Source organism: Tachyglossus aculeatus, chromosome 12 (assembly GCF_015852505.1).
Source record: "Tachyglossus aculeatus isolate mTacAcu1 chromosome 12, mTacAcu1.pri, whole genome shotgun sequence".
Lineage (NCBI taxonomy): Eukaryota > Metazoa > Chordata > Mammalia > Monotremata > Tachyglossidae > Tachyglossus > Tachyglossus aculeatus.
The window spans coordinates 15,511,247-15,530,106 of record NC_052077.1 but is presented as its reverse complement, the minus strand read 5'-3'; the positions used below and the strand labels follow the sequence as shown (position 1 = coordinate 15,530,106).

At 44.8% G+C, this 18,860-nt stretch overlaps 1 protein-coding gene across 1 annotated transcript in view; it reads left to right on the top strand.

Moving 5' to 3' along the window:
* Positions 1-18,860, top strand: part of RNF150 (ring finger protein 150) — a 169,540-nt gene that overhangs the window by 106,024 nt on the left and 44,656 nt on the right. The window contains exon 2 of the mRNA XM_038755046.1: positions 5,661-5,911. Within this exon, the coding sequence (XP_038610974.1) occupies positions 5,661-5,911 (251 nt within the window). The remainder of the gene's footprint in view (positions 1-5,660; positions 5,912-18,860) is intronic.

Genomic DNA, 18,860 nt, shown 5'->3' with positions numbered 1-18,860 from the left:
TTTCCGGAGCAAACCAAGACTTAGGTAAGGCCTGTGGCTGTGGGAGAAAAAGAAGGGGAAACAGCATGACCTAGTTGAAAGAGCACAGACCCAGAAGTCAGAAGACCTGTGTTCAAATCCCAGCTCTGCCACATGCCTGTTGTGTGACTTTGGGGAACTTATTTCACTTCTTGGTGCCTCAGATGTGGAACAGGGATTCTGTTGAACCTAACTAACTTCTATCTCCCTCAGCACTTAGAACAGTGTTTGACACATGCTTGGCACATAGTAAGTGCTTAACAAATACCACCATTATTATTATTATTATTATAGTAAGCACTTAAGTGCCACTTGAAAAAATAAAAAAATAGATCCAAGATGTTGCAGAGGGAAACTTGCATAGATGTGGAAATGTGCGGTCATTGTGCGGTGAAAAATAAGCAAGCCTCACCCAATAGCCCCAAATTTTCAGATTTGAGATGACCATCAGTAGGTAGAGGAGGCAATGAGTTTTGAAACTATTAGGGAGGAACAAGAAAGAAGGGTCCACAACTCCTCAGTTGCTGCCTCATCGAGGATAATTTGGGTTTTATTTCAGTACCTGTTTCTGGGAATCTCAGGAGTCAAAGCTTCTGAAATGCTTTGTCAGTTGTTTGGTTAAACCGAAACTGTTCTGAGCTTTAGAATGTAATGCCTTCTGCTCTCCCAGGCACAAAGGCTGCAAAGAGTAACATACATAAACAGACACATGCACACACACACTCACACACACACCACACCACACCCCTTCCCTCCCCTGACACACACACCACTGACTCTTCTGACAGTGAGGTTATGTCAGTCTTTGCAACTGTGACGGATAGTTGCTTGTCAAAAAATGGGACTTGTAACTAAATCCAGAACAGTTCTTTTGAATGCTAGATTCCACCACTAGGTATCCGTAGCATGAAGTTGGAGAGAGATTGTAATTCTTCAAGCAACGTTTTGGGGGGAAATGATGGATTGTGCTTGTTCACAAAGTACTGTTCTTTCGGGTGTGAAGCTCTGACATAGAGAAAAGAGGAAGCCCTGTTTCTTTTGTGCAAGCTTGCAAATGTGAAGTATGGGTGTTTTTTCTGTGTTCCCTAAAAGGAGCTCCACTCGCATTATTAACACAGTGGTGAAAGAGGCTTACTGTGAATTTGCTTAGAATGGATTTCCTTCTGATTATTGAGCATTCTTTGAGTCTTTCTGACCCCTGCATGCTTCAGTCCTTTTGTTTAGGTCCCTTCACTTCTTACCTATAAATATAGATTCAGGTAATTAAGGAAAGAAAAGGTGAAAGGCATTCGAAACAAAGGCAGCCAAGTCGTGCGTGTCACATCAGATGCTCTCTTACAGGGCCAAAGCCACTCGGCCAGCAAACATGTTCTATTAAACAGTTGCTCACTGAGGGTATTCAGAAAATGGGTGTTAGTTGCCTTTGGAAGGAAGCAGATACAGAGCTGAAATACTTGTGCTTCAATGGTTCATAGACAATGGAGCTAGGGTAGAAATTGGGGCTTGAAAGGGGCTGGGCCTCAAAAAATCCCAGAATTACCCACTTATACCCCAGATTTCAGATCCGCTTTTGAAAAGGATTTGAGATCTGAGATAACAGCAGGATCCTCCCAACATGTACCATTTGCATGTGATGCCAACCACCTGAAGATCTGAGTTGGTCCTTGGCACCTGGAAGTGGTAGGGCAGCCCCCAACAGCCCCTGCAAACTCCAGACAAAGAGAGGGATGTGGTGATCCATTCACTAAACTGGGCACGCAGAGTGATGTGATGACATCACATTTGCCATCTTATGGAAGAATACCTGAGACCACCCAAATCCAAGGCATTTCTGTGGGGGCACCCTGACTCCCTCTACCTCCCGCCCCCACCTCACTACTCCAGAGAAGCTTTCGTGTTTCCCTCCGTGGTCCTTCTGGACATACAGGACATAAAGGCATCCAGTGACATATCTGTACCAGATACGGGCAAAACCAGATGAAAAACAGACTGCCTAATTTAAAACTAGATGACTGGACACCCTATAGAACAATAAAATCACAACGCTAAAATTAGAACATAGGAATCAATAAACAGATTTTTCTTTTTGGTGTTGCAGGAAGAAAAAGTGCCTTCTTATGTCCCCAAGAAGACCAGCCAAGTTATGGGGTTGGGGTTGGGGGTGAGGGTGGAGAGATTGTTAGAGCGTGGAGGCAAAGTTACTTCGATTAAGGAAGGAGTGCACAAAAAAATATGGTGCACACTATTTGGGTACACCAGTCCCAACTCCAATGTACTCATTTTGGTGTAAACCCACATGTGTTATAGGTAATTGACACCTAAAGCATTCTTTGGCTTCCATGTCCCAATTTTTTTAGGTCAAAAGAGCTCTCCCTGAAATAATAATAATTGAAGTTCATATGTGTGTGGACTTTAGATATCTTAAAAATCCAAGTATGAAGAACTGGTTTAATGTGTCATCTATTTTCCCTGAGGTCTGAGATACCCCAGTCTGACTCTGTCTAGAGCTGTGTCGAGTGACTCATTTTCTCTTTCCAGGAATTCTAGAAGAGAAACCTGGTTTTCTAGTGGATCTTAGAGGGGATTTCTAGACTGTGAGCCCGTTGTTGGGTAGGGACCATCTCTATATGTTGCCGATTTGTACTTCCCAAGTGCTTAGTACAGTGCTGTGCACACAGTAAATGCTCAATAAATACAATTGAATGAATGAATGAATTTTAATTTTTTTTTGGCCATTTATATTAATGGCAAAATCCCAGCCATGGTCATGATTCATTTTTTCCCCAGTGCATTGGTTTTCAATTTAACATAGGGAATGGCAATTTTCACAGCTTGAAAATGGCTTTCATTTTGTATTTCTGCACATATATAGAGTGAGTTTTTTCTGTCAGTCATATTTACTTCTGGGATTTTCATCTTCATTGTCTATTTACATGGATACAAATAATATTCCTAATTTAGTTTCCCTTAGTTCATTATGGCCATTTCAGAACAGATCGCAGAACAATGGAAAGTGGAATTATCCAAGGGTAACAGTTTTTGTTTTTCAATGATATTTAAACACTTATTACATGTCAAGCACTCTAGTAAGCAGTGAGGTGGACTGGGGTAGATACAAGCTAATCAGATTGGACCCCATCCAGATCCCACATGGGACTCACAATCTTAATCCCTGTTTTATAGATGAGATAACTAAAACCCCAGAGATTTGAAGTAACTTGCCCAAGGTCACACAACAGACAGGCGGCAGAGCCAGGATTTGAACCCAGTTCCTTGTGACTCCCAGGCTTTTGCTGTATCCAGCAGACCATGTTGCTTCTCAATAGATTTCCAGTTAAGGAAAGCATTGAACAGTTTTGAGTCAGAGCCCACTCAAGTTCCACGATCAAAAATGGTAGGGAATAAAACTGTTCTCACCTCCGATTGTCACCTGGATAAGGCAGCAGTGGTCTTCCACCTCATAAGCTAATTCAGAATGATTATTCTGGTCCTTGTGTAGAACAAATGTTTCGCTAACCCTGCCTGGGAGGGTGTTGGAAAAGGGGTTTTAAGAACCACCAGGAGTCCTGTCCCTTAAATTTCCTCCTTGCCCCATTTCTCACACTCCCCCCACTGAGTCCTTTGCTCCAGTTTCCAAACTGGCCAGGTGGACAGGAGGTAAAGGGAGAGTGGAAGAGCCACTGTTCCAATGATTTTGTTCTAAATTATAAGTCCTTTAAGGGATTTTTGCAATCAATCAATCACTGGTATTTATTGAGAACTTACTGTGTGCAGCCCTCGGGAGAATATAATCAAAGTGATAAACACAACCCCTGCCCACAAGGAAGCTTACAGACTAGAGAGGAGCAGGGATTTTGCCCTGTGAGGTCTGAGTGCTGGTTGTTCTTTCCAACTTCTCCAGAATTAGTCTCTCCAGGCATTAGTGGGTTTGTCGTTTGACCCGTGGGCTATTTCCTGCACCGGTCTGGGAGGACTAGTTCAGCCACCATCATAACCGAGGTATTTGTTAAGTGCTTACTACATGTCAAGCCCTGTACTAAGCACTGGGAGAGATACAAGATGATCAGATGCTACTTGGGGCTCACAGTCTAAGTAGGAGGAAGAACGGGTATTGAATTCCCATTGTGCAGGTCAGGGAACTGAGGCACCGAGAAGTTAAGTGACTTGCCCAGGGCAGACAAGTGGCAGAGCCAGAATTAGAAACCAGGTCCTCTGATCCCAGAACCATGCTCTTCCCACTAGGCCGTACTACTTTTCTCATGAGAGCAGTGGGACTAGCTGTTCTTTCTGCTGCTGCTGCAAAAGAAGTGGAAAAGGAGGAGAGTCAGCTGCCAGGGTCACAGAGGGCTCTGACCCACCACTTTGCCCTAAAGTGGGACTCCAGTGGGACCCACCTAATGGGACCCACCCTAGGCCTTTCAGGGGGTGATAAATAATTCAAAGACGAAGAATCCATTGAGTAGAGCAGTAGGGTTCCTATTCCATAATGGGTTGTTTTCAATTACGGTCTGAAAGATCATGGAAAATGAAAGAAAAAAAAGGATTGAAGATTATGTTGCTCTGTATTCCTTATAAGCCATTAGGGGAAAATTTTGCCCTAGTTACAATCAGAAGCAGAACCATTTAGGTAAAAATGACAAACAAGCCAGTACTGAGTTGTTGCAGTGCCTGAGATCATTTATGCATACGAGCTAACTTTGTCAGAGAGCTACTAATATGTCTGTGTTTAGAGATCCTCTTCTGAAAATTCAATTTCTAAAAAGTCCTGACGAATATTTACATTTTCTTTGTAATGGTTTTGTGTAACAAATTCTCTCACATTGCCTAGGAAATGTGTCTGGCTTAAATTAATGAGCTAGAAGAAACTTCATGGGGGGTGGAGGGTCAACTGGATGGAAGGAAGGAGATAAAATGGATTCATCCCTCAAAATATTTTTAAATGGTGTTTATTAAATAAAAGTGAAATGTGGACTTTTCTTGCACAATATTTGCATTTTCTTACAAACCCTTGTGTTTTCCAAAGTTTATATTAAGTCTGTTGTTTTGATACAGGAAGAATGGTTTGAAACAATGGAAATACTAAATCATTTCTATTATCCAGATGAAATTCAAGAGGGAAACTTGGAGTGAATTATTGTTCTTTTCTTTCTGACACCTGTCATTTACCAGAGGCCATTAGCACCTCCCGGGGAACCGATTTACACTGCTGAAAATCTGTTTCTGTACACTATGAATTTGAAATGCTTGCAGTATTAATTGAGGACTGATAATAGGGTTATTGTGCAATTCTGTGATCTGCTCGAAAAAACATTTTTTGCAAAACCCATTGCATAACAGATTCACGGCTGCTCTGTGCTCTTCCTTGGGGTTGGCCTGGCCCCTTGCAAGAGTGAGGGGTGACTCTGAGATGCCCTGGGTAAGAGTACCTTCAGATTCCAGCTTTTGGATTAGAATCCCCATGGTTTTGCTAAGGAGCCCTATGGTGGGAATCCCGCCAAGGGGGCAAGATGGTTTTATTCTCAAGTTGTTCAGCATTTTTGAACCAGCCCTAGTAGCACTTGAAGCAGGCGGATTGTTTTGTTCCACTTTCCTGACTGTGCTTTCTCCTCTGCTCCCCATCCCCTCTCTCCACTTTGCAACAGGTGTAGAAGATGTGGTGGCAATAATGATCCCTGAGCCGAAGGGGAAGGAGATAGTGAGCCTGCTGGAAAAGAACATCACTGTGATGATGTACATCACCATCGGGACCCGCAACCTGCAAAAATACGTCAGCCGCACCTCCGTCGTCTTTGTCTCCATCTCCTTCATCGTGCTGATGATCATATCGCTCGCTTGGCTGGTCTTCTACTATATCCAGAGGTTCCGCTATGCAAATGCTAGGGACAGGAACCAGGTGAGTAGCCCGCATCTTGATTCATCTCCCTCCCACTTTTAAAATCTTCCCAGAGCCGACTTGCCAGTTGGGGGATCCTGTGGGTGGGTGTCTTTGTGTGGAATACAGCTGTGGGAGTTTTTGTTGTTGTTGTTGCTCCATTTTCTGTTGTTCTTTGTTTTGTGTCTTGATGTGTCCCCTGAAAAAGTTCTGCAAGACAGTGGAAAAGATTGTAACTTCCCCACTCTAAGAATCAGTCTCAATGGGTGAAGGCATGGTGGTGGATGCTGCCATTGAGGTCTTGGAGATTTTCTGCTCTGTGATCCTAGACTGACCCTGGCCATCTGGCAATGAATGCTATAGGTCACAGGGAGACCAGGAGAGGGAGTGGGGATGGCTCAGCACAAATAATCCGGAGAAGCAGCGTGGCTCAGTGGAAAGAGCCCGGGCTTTGGAGTCAGAGGTCATGGGTTCAAATCCCAGCTCCTCCAATTGTCAGCTGTGTGACTTTGGGCAAGTCACTTCACGTCTCTATGCCTCAGTTACCTCATCTGTAAAATAGGGATGAAGACTGTGAGCCCCCCGTGGGACAATCTGATCACCTTGTAACCTCCCCAGCGCTTAGAACAGTGCTTTGCACAAAGCACGTAATAAATGCCATTATTATTATTATTATTAAATAATTACTATTGCTTCATAAACAACTCAAGTGTATGTCCTGCTGGAGATCGGACTTACCATTCTGCCCTTTATTATTGATATCTGAGCAATATTTACGCAACAGGCAACAGACAAGAAAAGGTGCACTTGTGGTGTGTTTTCATGGCTAAATTGTGCATGTGTGCATTCACAGTAATGGATGCAGTCTCAGTCAATCAGTTACATTTATTGAGCACTCACAGTGTGTAGAGCCCTGTACTAAGTGCTTGGGAGAGTACATTATAAAGTTGGTAGGCATATTCCCTCCCACAACGAGCTTACGGTCTAGAAATGAGGTTAGTCTCATTGTCATCTTCTGAAGGTTTTGGGGGGGTCAAGAGAAGGAAGAGGAGAGCGAGAGAGAGAGAGAGAGCGTGTGCGCGTGTGTGTGTGTGTGTGTGTGTGTGTGTGTGTGTGTGTGTGTGTGTGTTGAAGATGAAGAGGGAGCCAAAGGGTCAGGATGATGCTACCTAGGAAGCTACTGTCATTTGAAACATACTGCACTTCCTTTCTCTTGGGGGGAAAAAAAAAACTTGGAGGAGAAAGTGGGAGATGAAAATCAAAGGCTAAGTTTTTCAAAACTCCTCTTGCCCAGTTGCTGCAGAACACATTGGAAATGATGTAGGCAGATGAAACTGTTTGGGCCAAAATCAACCATTCCCACCACTTTGTGGGGAAAGAGATGGGTGCCGGATTGGAACCCTCCACCCCGCCGCCATCCCCCCCCATACACACACCCCGACCCTTCACGGGGGTAGCGTGCAGGTGTGGGAAGCGCCGGCAGGATTGCTCAGTTTACAGGGGTCAGTCTCCATCTCGCTGGTCAGTAGTGACTCTTGAACAGTTTTGGACAGGGTCACCCAGTAAAGTTTATGAGTGATTCAGGCAAAAGAAACAATCTAGAGCCCCTTTCCCATTTTCCCCCTCATGCCCATTCATCTGCCAGAACAATTTGTACTTAATAGTAACCACACAGTTTGTGTTCATTAGGCCAATCCTGGGAGCTCCAGAAATCCTACCCAGAATCTCATAATACTGGGAAATGTTCCAATGCTGAGCTTACTTATTGGTTTGGAATCCACTGGGAGTCAAAATACCAGAAACACCTAGTTTTTCCTCTAGTTGGTGCTTCTCTAGATTGTACGCTTGTTGTGGGCAGGGAAATGTCTGTTATATTGTACTCTCCCAAGTGCTTAGTACAGTGCTCTGCACCCGACCAATATGTTTGATTGACTGATTGATTGCTTCTGAGACTACAGTTCTCAAAAACACATGGAGCAAATCAGCCCCAAACTCTACCTTGAGGTAATGTCTGAACCGTCTGGAATGCTGAAAGTGAGAGACTGGTTTGGTGCAGTCACAGTGGCCAAACCTCTTCAAGAGCAACACCAACCACCATCAGCTCTACTCCCCTTCAACCGCCTCCTCTCCCAAACCCTGCTGGAGGAGGCGAGAGAGATGCAACTGGTGTCTGGATCGGAGCGGTGCGACCTCAGTGATGAAAACTGACCTGAAGGAATGCGGGGGTAACATTACCCAAGGGGAAACGGGGAAGGACACAAGCACATTGTAAGAGCTAGGTATATTCATTCATTGTCAGTCAGTCATATTTATTGAGCACTTACTGTGTGCAGAGCACTATACTAAGCGCTTGGGAAGTACAAGTTGGCAACATATAGAGGCGGTCCTTACCCAACAATCAATCAATCAATCAATCAATCAATCGTATTTATTGAGCGCTTACTATGTGCAGAGCACTGTACTAAGCGCTTGGGAAGTACAAATTGTCAACACATAGAGACAGTCCCTACCCAACAGTGGGCTCACAGTCTAACAATGGGCTCACAGTCTAGAAGGGAGCCAGTCCATCTCAGACAACAAAACAAAACATGTGAACAGGTGTCAAGTCATCAGAATAAATAGAATTAAAGCTAAGTGCACATCATTAACAAAACAAATCGAATAGTAAATATGTACAAGTAAAATAAATAGAGTAATAAATCTGTACAAACATATATACAGGTGCTGTGGAGAGGGGAAGGAGGTAGGGTAGGGGGGTGATAGGGAGGAGGAGAGGAAAAAGGGGGCTCAGTCTGGGAAGGCCTCTTGGAGGAGGTGAGCTCTCAGTAGGGCTTTGAAGGGAGGAAGAGAGCTAGCTTGGCGGATGTGTGGAGGGAGGACATTCCAGGCCAGGGGGAGGACGTAGGCCGGGGGTCGACGGTGGGACAGGCGAGAACGAGGTACAGTGAGGTATAAATGAAGTAAGCAGCCACCTCTCACAGTTACATACTCATCTCTTTATTCTCTCCCTTTGCCCTTCGCGCACAGTCAGATTGTTTGATTCTATTGATCCTGTTTGTAAATATCAATCAATGGTATTTATTGAGGGCTTACTGTATTTAGGGCGCTGTACCAAGCGCTTGGGAGAATACAATATAGCAGATTTAGTAGACACAATCCCTGCCCACAATGAGCTTAAAGTCAAGAGGAGGAAACAGACATATAAATAAGTAAATTACAGATATGTGCCTCATACGTTCTGTGGTACTGAGGGAGGAGTGAATAAAGAGTGCAAATCCAAGTGCAAGGGTGACACAGAAGGGATTGGGAATAGAGGAAATGACTGCTTAATCAGCAAAGGCCTCTTGGAGGAGGTGTTTTTAATAAGGGTTTGAAGTCAGAGAGAGTGATCATCTTTCGGATATGAAAAGGAAGGGCATTCCAGTCCAGAGGCAGGGCGTGGGTGAGAGGTCGGCAGCAAGATAGACAAGACTGAGGTACAATGAGTAGGCTGGCATTAGAGGAATGAAGTGTGCCGGCTGAGTTGTTGTTGGAAAGCAAGGAGGTAAAGTAGGAGCAAGCAAGGTGATTGAATACTTTAAAGCAGATGGTAAGGATTTTCTGTTTGATGCAGAGCTGGTTGGGTGAGCACTGGAGGTTTTTGAGGAGTGTAGAAAATGATCCAGGCAGCAGAATGAAGTATGGACAGGAGTGGGGAGAGACAGGAGGCAGGGAGGACAGCAAGGAGGCTGATGAAGTAATCAAGGCAGGATAGGATAAGTGCCTGGATTAACATGGTAGCAGTGTGGATGGAGAGGAAAGAGCAGATTGAATATCTGGGTTGAATGAGATATGGTATGTGTATGTCTGTCTATCCAATTAATAAGCTCCTGTGGGAAGGGAATAGTCTCAAGGTTTAGCTTTACTTCCCAAATGCTTAGTACGGGTCATTGGACCTGGTGAGTGCTCAGTAAATACTTTTACTACTAGATTGGCCACCATCTGCACGCTCTACTTCTCTAACAGCAACCTGTTCTCTGTACCTCAATCTCATCCATCCTGCCATGGACCCCTTGCCCACTGACCTCTTGAATGAGCTCCATGTCCTCCCTCTAGTCTAGAACTCTGTCCCCCTTTATATCTGACAGTCTACCACTTTCCCCTTCTTCAAATCCCTCTGAAAATCACATTTCCTCCAAGAGGGGTTCTCTGACTAAGCCTTCATTCCCTCTATCCTCCCTACCCTCAGTGTCCACTGTGCACTTGGGTATGTACCCCATAAGTACTTTGATACTCACCACGGCAGTTAAGTACATATTCTTATACTTGGCTCTTTCCCCTGTACATAATACATTTTTATACCTGTCACCCCCTGAAGACTGTAAGGTGCTTGTGGGCAGGGATCGCATCCCCCATCCCATGCATGTACTTACTTTCATGCATGTAGTACAGTGCGCTGCACACCAAAGGTGCTCAGTAAATACCACTGATTGAAGAGGGGGAACTGACACACTCATCTGGTTTCATAACATTTAAAAATAGCCACAGTTGACTGGTTTGGTACCATTTTAAAGCAGATTATTGAGACAAGAGTGTTCATTCGGCTTGAATTATGTGGCTAATTGACTCAATTCTTCACTTTGCTAAAGTAAATTTATCCAGGAAAGGAGATAATAAGAAAGTGGAAACCATCCACATCTTAACTCTATCATAACTCTTTTTGTGCTGTATAATCCCTTTGATAGTTTGTAATATATCCCCCACCCAAGTACTTAAATGCAGCCACCTGTAGAAGCTGTCAGCTCTTCTCTCCTGCAGCAGCATTACAGAGGGTAACTCCTACAACTGTAAAGAGGAAATTGTAGGTAGCGGTGTGTAATTTCCTCAAGTGGACTCTTGCCAAGATATAACAAGCATAACAGGTTCATTGCTGACATAATAAGTAGTTGATGTCAAGTACTTTAAAGGTGCTGACCTATCAGTTCGTAACTCAGCGCATCGTGGAGGAGAATCTGATTTCTTTACTCTTTTCATCATGTGAAAATGACATTTTTAGTAAAATCCCTTCTCTTATCTATTACGGTTGAGGTGAATTATTGATTTACCATATTCCCAAGTCCACAGTACATCTGTATTTGATGTTCTTAACAAGCCTGTTTTATTGCTCTACATAGCATCGTTCAAGGGTTTGCAGGATATTTGGAATTAGGGTGTCCATTTGCTTAGTTTTAGCCTGAGCAGTCCAGTTTTTAACTGGTCTGTCCTCTATTTCTCCCAGCTAGTGTTCGGGTGGTGGCAGGGTGGGGTCAGAAGGAGAAGGTGGTCACCAAAGGGTTGTCTGGGATTCTTGAGGTGCAATTGGAGCCACCCTCTTTGTCAACTCTCCAAGAGCTTTTCCTACAAGGTGGTTGTTAGAGGAGGTGTTGATCAGCCCTTCTGGCCGATCACACCTGGATTCTCCCTGACCAATAATAGCATTTCCCTGAGAATGAGCCTCACTTCCCCATCCTTTTTTAACACCTTCCTTGGCCTCTTCCTCTACAGGTCCCGGTGAGAAATTTGACCCAAATTCTAAAAAAAAAAAAGAAAATCCAGTCCAGGTTCCTCAGCCAATCGATAATGTTTATCGAGCAGAACACTGTGTCACATTCCTGGGAGAGTACAGTCGAGTACATAGATATAATCCCTGCCCTTACAGAGCTTACATTCTAGTGCAGGAGCTTACCCTCTTCTTGGTGAGTGCTTTGGATAGGGCAGGAGGTGGGCAGGGAAAAGGGGTGGCATTTTTTCTGTGGCCTAATGGATAGAGCACAGGCCCGGGAGTCAGAAGGACCTGGATTCTAATCCCGGCTCCGTCGCTTGTGTGACCTTGGGCAAGTCACTTCACTTCTCTAGGCCTCAGTTCCCTCATCTGTAAAATGGGGATTAACTGTAAGTCCCATGTGGGACATGGACTGTGTCCAACTTGATTAGCTTGCTTCTACCCCAGTGCTTAGAACAGTGCTTGACACAAAGTAAGTGCTTAACAAATACCACCATCATTGTTATTTTTATTATTATTAAACTGAAACTCCCACAGTCTCTTCACCCCCAAGTCCTCAAAGCGGCATTTCAGGACAAGGGGAGTAACTGGGAGATACTCAAGGAGAGGAGAGGGGAAGAGGAGGAAAATAGGGACCTCTTCCCCTCCTCTCCCCATTAATCTCATTGACTAGCCAGGGTCAATGATGAGTTCACCCCTCCATGCCCGTCGAGAATACAGGTAGGATGGAGGATCACGATTAATACCGAAAGGTGCACATTCAGCTGCGCTGACTTTTCCTACTAGAGCCAAAACAGAAAGGGAGATCTTTTCAGGGCCGTCCCCTACCCGACATTCCCCAGGAGTAGCCAGAATTTGAGTTGCAAAGTCCTGATTTCAGGCACGGCTCTCCCAGGATGCTCAGAGTATTGAGTCGCAGGCCTCTCCCTGCCTAATCCTGTTCTCCCAAGTTTGGGTCCTCCTTAGACAGAGTCCTGACCTAGAGTTGGTTCTTGGCCAGGGCGGCTCTGACCGAGGCCCACAAGCATTAGCAAGGCTATCGGGAAAAAAAAAGAAAACGGCCACCCAAGTCAGGGCAGGCACCCGGTCTCCAAGCAACCAGGCCGAGTTCACCTGGACAGGCCAACGCAGAAATGGGGACGGCACCTTGCCAGGGACAGAGTCTGTGGTTGTAATTTCAGACGTGGGCGGATCAGATAAAGATGAGCCCCTTGCTTTCCACGAACAACACTTCCACTGAAGAGTGGCCCACGGCAGGGGCAGCAAAGTGTATTTCTGGCATCAGATAAATAAATTTCTGAGAATTCCTTTTGTTTTCATCCTATATGCCTTTGCCATGGTCTCAACCTTTTCTTATAGTCTTCTTTATTTTTGTTTTCTATCAGAGTTTGGGGTTTTGAGGCAGGGAGAATTCTCTCCAAATGACAGTCAATGGGAAGGAAAGTGGGGAGGCCCACAGTGATTCTTGCAGTAAACCAGCCAATCAATCAATCAATGGTAATTATTGAGTGCTTACTATGTGCAAAGCACTGTATTAGGTGCTTGGGAGAGTACAGTACAACAGAGTTAGCAGGCACGTTCCCTGCTGACGGTGAACTTGAAGTCTAGATTATGCCAGCCTTCCAGGGAAGGAGCAAGCCTTCTGTGAGTGTGTGAGAAATCCTCAGGAGAGAGCGGGGAAAGTAGATGGGAGAAACAACAACAAAAGTGTATATGAATAATCATTGGACGAAACTTTAGCAAATGTCAATTTTTTTTTGTCTCCTGAAGGTTAATGAGTAGTATAGTTATTTGCAAACTGACACTCTTGCTTGGGTTATTGTCTTTCTGGGTATTGTGCAGTTCTATGCACTCTAGATTACTCGTAGATGTATCTCTTCTGCTCTGGGAATACCTGCAGTTTGGAATGTAAGCTTCCAAGAGGTCACAACTGTCTCCACTGCTTTTCTTGGTACAGTGCGCATAGGTGATTTTATTAAAATGTTTATAGAATAATGTGAGAAGGATAAAGGAGAAGAGAGGAAGAGGAAATAGCCGGAAAAGGAAGAGGGGCGAGGTAGAAGGCTAAGGGGGAGAGGACGAGGCATGGCTAATGTGAAGAGAGGATAAAAGAAAACTCAGAGAATTATCCAAGGAAGGAGGATTGGGAGAAGAGTGAATGTGGCCTAGTTGGAAGAGCTTGGTGTCAGGAGGTGGCGGCCGTGAATCCTTGTCTCAGCTCTGTCCCTGGCCATCTTGCGACCCTGGCCAGACGTTTTTCCTAGCATTTATGAGTATTCAGTTATTTATTCCGTTGTTCCATCCTGTTATATTTTGTTCTACTGCCTGACTCTTTTCCTTCCTACTGCTCCCGTTGTTTATAAATATCTTTATATGTCTGATTCCCTCATGTGATTATAGGTTCCTTGGGAGAAGGGAATGTATCTTTCAGTTCCCTTGAACTTTCCCAAGTATTTAGTACTAGTGTGTCATGTTCAGAAATTGCTCAGCAAATACCATTACAGTACTACTCCCATCTTATGATAATAATAATATTATTAATGGTATTTGTTCAGCAATTACTATGTGTCCAGCAGTGTACTAAACGCTGGGTTAGATACAAGATATGTCTCCCACAGGGCTCACAGTCTAACTAGGAGGGAGAACAAGTATTAAATCCTCATTTTGCCGATGAGGGAACTGAGACACAGAGAAGTTAAGTGACTTGCCCCAGGTCATACAGCAGGTAAATGACAGAGCTGGAATTTGAACCCTTGTCCTCTGACTCCCAGTCTGTGTCCTTACCATTAGGCCCTGCTGCTTATTGCTTAATGATATCACATTCTTTGGGAAGGCCATCATTGGACAGAAAAGATAAATGAGACTTTTTCAAAAACGATGAAGCCCAGATTTCATCCCTTGCAGTGAGCATTTCAGTTACATAAGAAATGACAGATATCAAGGTTTCAAACTGTCTTTAATCTTGTCCTTCAGTCTTGAAGGTTAGACAGAAAAGACAGGTGTTCTATTAGCAGAAGAAAAAGTTGTAGAGCATGAAAATACCTCCCCACTCCCACCCAAGCATCCCATTTCTGGTATCTTTTCTAAGAAAGAATAAAAGCACCCAGCTCTCAGGCTTCCCTTTGAGCATGGTGGAAAATGATGCGTGAAAGCTTTCTTTTTTTCATAACTCCTGTCTGAGTGCTTCATTTAGCCATTGTGAAGAAAATTATGTTCCAAAGTTGAGCTGATATGAAAATGGCCTCTGCAGATAGTTCAGTCAATCAGTGGTATTTGTCGAGTGCTTATTATATGCACAATAATGTACTAACCGCTTAAAAGGCCAATCAGTGAATTTAGATGTAGTGCTCGAGTCAATGTATCAAGACACAGTGCTTGCGGTGTTGCCTTTCAACAAATGTATTTGATTTTCCCCCTTGTGAAGTGCTTAATTTGTCTTGAAAGAGCCCTGAGAAACAGCAAGCCAGCACTTCTCACAGGAGTAGAGGTGGGGATGTTTGAGGCACTGAGCCTTGTTACCTTTCCTCCCTCCTGCTTAAACTGTGAGTCCCATATGGAACCTGATTAGCTTGTATCTACCCCAGCACTTACTTGGCACATAGTAAACGCTTAACAAATACCATTATTAATATTATTGGAAGCAGCGTGGCCTAGTGGCAAAAGCACAGGCTTGAGAGTCTGATATCATGGGTTCTAATCCCACCTCTGCCATTTGTCTGCTGTGTGACTTTGGACAAGTCACTTAGCTTCTCTGTGCCTCATTCACCTCACCTGTAAAATGGGGATTGGGCCTGTGAGCCCCACATGGGACAACCTGATCACCTTGTATCTACCGCAGTGCTTGGCACATAGTAATATCTTAACAATCAGTAATCAGTATGGAGCCCCAGAATATGAAGGTGACTGCAAGTAGTAGTAAAACAACAGTAGCAACAATAATAATAACAATGACATTAATATTAACAATGGCATTTGTTAAGCGTTTACTATGTGCCAAGCACTATACTAAGCGCTGGGGTAGATACGAGCTAATCGGGTTAATTATGGGGCTCACAGGCTGAGTAGGAGGGAGAAAAGGTATCTAAAGACTGGAGGAGAAATTCTGAGTTTTGGCACCAGGAACTGCTGGTTTACTTTTGGGGAGAAAAGGAGAAAGACAGCATCTAAAATACACTGGCTAAGGGGTCTGTGGCAGTGGGGTCAGTGGCAGGGAGATCATATGAAATGGCGTGGAGTTGTAACAATGTCAGTGGCACTGAAACGCTGAAGCTCCATGGGCAGTGCTGGCTATAACCTAAGAGGAGTTGGATGAAACTAGGTCCCCATGTTTAATCAGCCTGCCCTGACCCAGAAGGGAAAGTGAAACAGAGGTAAAGGAAGAGAGAGATGGGGGACATGTAATATAATTGAGAATAAAAAGGAGTCTTTTGGTTAGTTCCTCAAGGCAAAGACTGTGTCTTTTACTTTTGTTGTATGTTCGCAAGTGCTTAGTTCACTCCTCTGCCTAGTAGGCTCAACAAATGCTGTTGGTGGTGATGAATTGAACACAAACCCGTTCTTTAAGTGAGTTTGTCCCCTGCACTCAGCCTCTAAGCTGTTGTGTAACCCTGACTCTGCCCTCACAAACCTTCAGATAGGCACAAGCACAACAAGAGATTAGCCGGGATGGAAGCTCATACTTTTGCGGCGACTGGCACACGTTCCCCAGTTGCTCAGCAGCCTTGTTGCACACATCCACTGTTCTGAGGAATCTAACAGAGCTGTGACAAAGTTGTCTCTGCCTGCAAGAAGCTCACATTCTGCTGTGGATTGTGAGGTGGGCAAAACCAGCTCCGGGGCTGCCTAGAAATGCCATGAGTCAGACTCCAGAGAGGCGGGGAAGTCCAAGGAAGGAGGGTCATTCCAACGACAGGTCTAATCAGATCAGCCTGTCAGCCTCCGGGCAGAGCCAGCCGCCCAAGAGCTGATAGCAAGCCAGAGTTCTTTCAAAGCGAACAGCACCTTAGCTTAGCTTAGGAAACTCTGCAGCAACAGTTGAATGGCACTGTGCCTGCCGGGCGACTCGCCAAGGCCATGAGGTCCAGAAGTGACATTCAGAACACTGAGGGAGAGCCTGGGCCCGTCCAGGGCCTAGCTTGGGCCTCCAGAGATGGAGAAAGCCAGGCAGCCTGCTTGCCAGAACACAGACTCTCAGGGCTCAGAGGATATGCAACAAGAGTTATTTAGCTGATAGGCACGTACTATGTGCCACACACTGCTAAGCACTGGGTCAGGTACAGTAAAATTAGATCAGGCACATTCCCTGTCCCACATGGGGCTGACAGTACAAAGGGGAGGGAGAATAGGTATTTAATCCCCATTTTGTAGATGATGAACCTGAGGCAGAGAGAAGTCAAGTGATCTGGCTAAGATCAATCAGTCAGCACTCACTTTGTGCAGAGTAGTGTACTAAGCACTTGGGAGAGTACAGTGTAACAGAGTTGGTAAAGTTCCCTGCCCACAAGGAACTTACATCTAGATCTAGGCCATATCGCTTAACATGGCAAAAATTGAATTTACCTAGCCAAACTCTGTCCTTCCCCTGACTTTCCCACAACACCATCCTTCCTGTCTCACAAGCCTGAACCTTAGCATGCGCTAGCCGTGATTCTTCCCCCTCACTCAACACATATTCAATCTATCATTAAATCCTGTCGATTCAACCTTCACAACATTGCTAAAATCCACCTTTTCCTCTCCATTCAAACTGCTACCAAATTTAATCCAAGCCCTTATCCTTTCTTGCCTTGATTACTGTATCAGCCTCCTTGCTGACCTCCCTCCTTCTTGTCTCGCCCCTCTCCAGTCCATACTGCACTCTGCTGCCCAGATTGTTTGTCTACAGAAACGTTCAGGCCATGTTTTCCCGCTCAAGAAACTCCAGTGGTTGCCCATTCACTTCCACAACAAACAGAAACTCCTTACCATTGGCTTTAAAGCAGTCAATCACCTTGCCCCATCCTATGTCACCTCACTACTCTCCTTCTACATCCTAGCCCACACACTTGGCTCCTCAAATGCTAACCTTCTCACTGTACCTCGATCCCATCTAACTCGCCACCAACCCCTCACCCATGTCCAGCCTCTGGCCTAGAACACCCTCCTTCTTCCTATCTGACAGACAATTACTCTCCCCGCGACTTTTTCAAAGCTTTACCGCCGGCACACCTCCTCCAACAGACCTTCCCTGACTAAGCCCTCTTTTTCTTTACTTCTGCTCACTTCTGCGTGACCCTGACTTGCTCCCTTTATTCATCCCCCCCCCCCCGCCCTCCCTGCCCCACAGCACTTATGTACATGTCTGTGACTTATTTGTATCATCTGTTTCCCCCCTAGACTGTAAGCTTGTTTTGGGCAGGGAATCTGTGTTATATTGTACTCTCCCAAGCTCCTAGTACAGTGCTCTGCACACAGTAAGCGCTCAATAGATGTTATTGATTGTAGAGCATTGTACTAAGCTCTTGAGAGAATATAATATGACAGAGTTGGTAGACACAGTCCGTGCTTACATATTTTTAAGTTTCCTCACTGCTCTTATTAAAGGCTTCCTGGTAGGAGTTGTGTTTGTGTCAGATGGAGAGGTTTAACATGAAGAGAATTTCAAAAATGTAACACCTTTATCTCCAAATACCACTTCTGAAGGGTAAGTTCAAATTGTGTGGGGAGACGCTCCATAAAACTAGAACACAGTGATTCCTTTGTGTGTTTCCAACACTTCCAGCCGGTGCAGTCCCACAGAGCTGAAATCTCACATCCTGAAAAGTATTGAGATGGGGATTGGGGGCAGTTAAGCAGTAGAGAAAGGAAGCCATTGTTTTGGTATATGTCGGGGTTTCTACGAAAGCCCCTGAGTTGAGGTAGCACTGAAGAGCCTTGGCTGTTCTCCCACCTTTGTTTTCCTATTCTGTTTACACTGCTCCCAATTACAGGCCAGGTTTATACATTCCTGGCAAGGATCAGAACTGTTCAGTCCACAGAGGGTAACTCACCTTTTTTTTATGGCATTTGTTCAGCACTTAACTATATGCCAGGCACTGTACTAAGCCCTGGGTTTGATACAAGCTAATCGTATTGGACATAGTAGCTGTCTAACTTGGAGCTCACGGTCTTAATCCCCATTTTACTGCCGAGGTAACTGAGTCACAGAGAAAGTTATTTTCCCAAGGTCACATTACAGAAACATCATGGAGGCAGGATTAGAACCCAGATCTTTCCGACTCCCAGGCCTGTGCTCTTTCCATTATAGCACGCTGTGCTTTTCCATGCTTCTGGAAGGTTGGCTCTCTTGGGGTTTTAAAATCCCTTTGGGAACTGGCCCCCACTTGGGAATAGGGCATTTTTCACAGTGTAGTGGGCATCCTAGGCTCCCCTGACATGCCACCTGACATCACAATCATTGAAATTATCAAC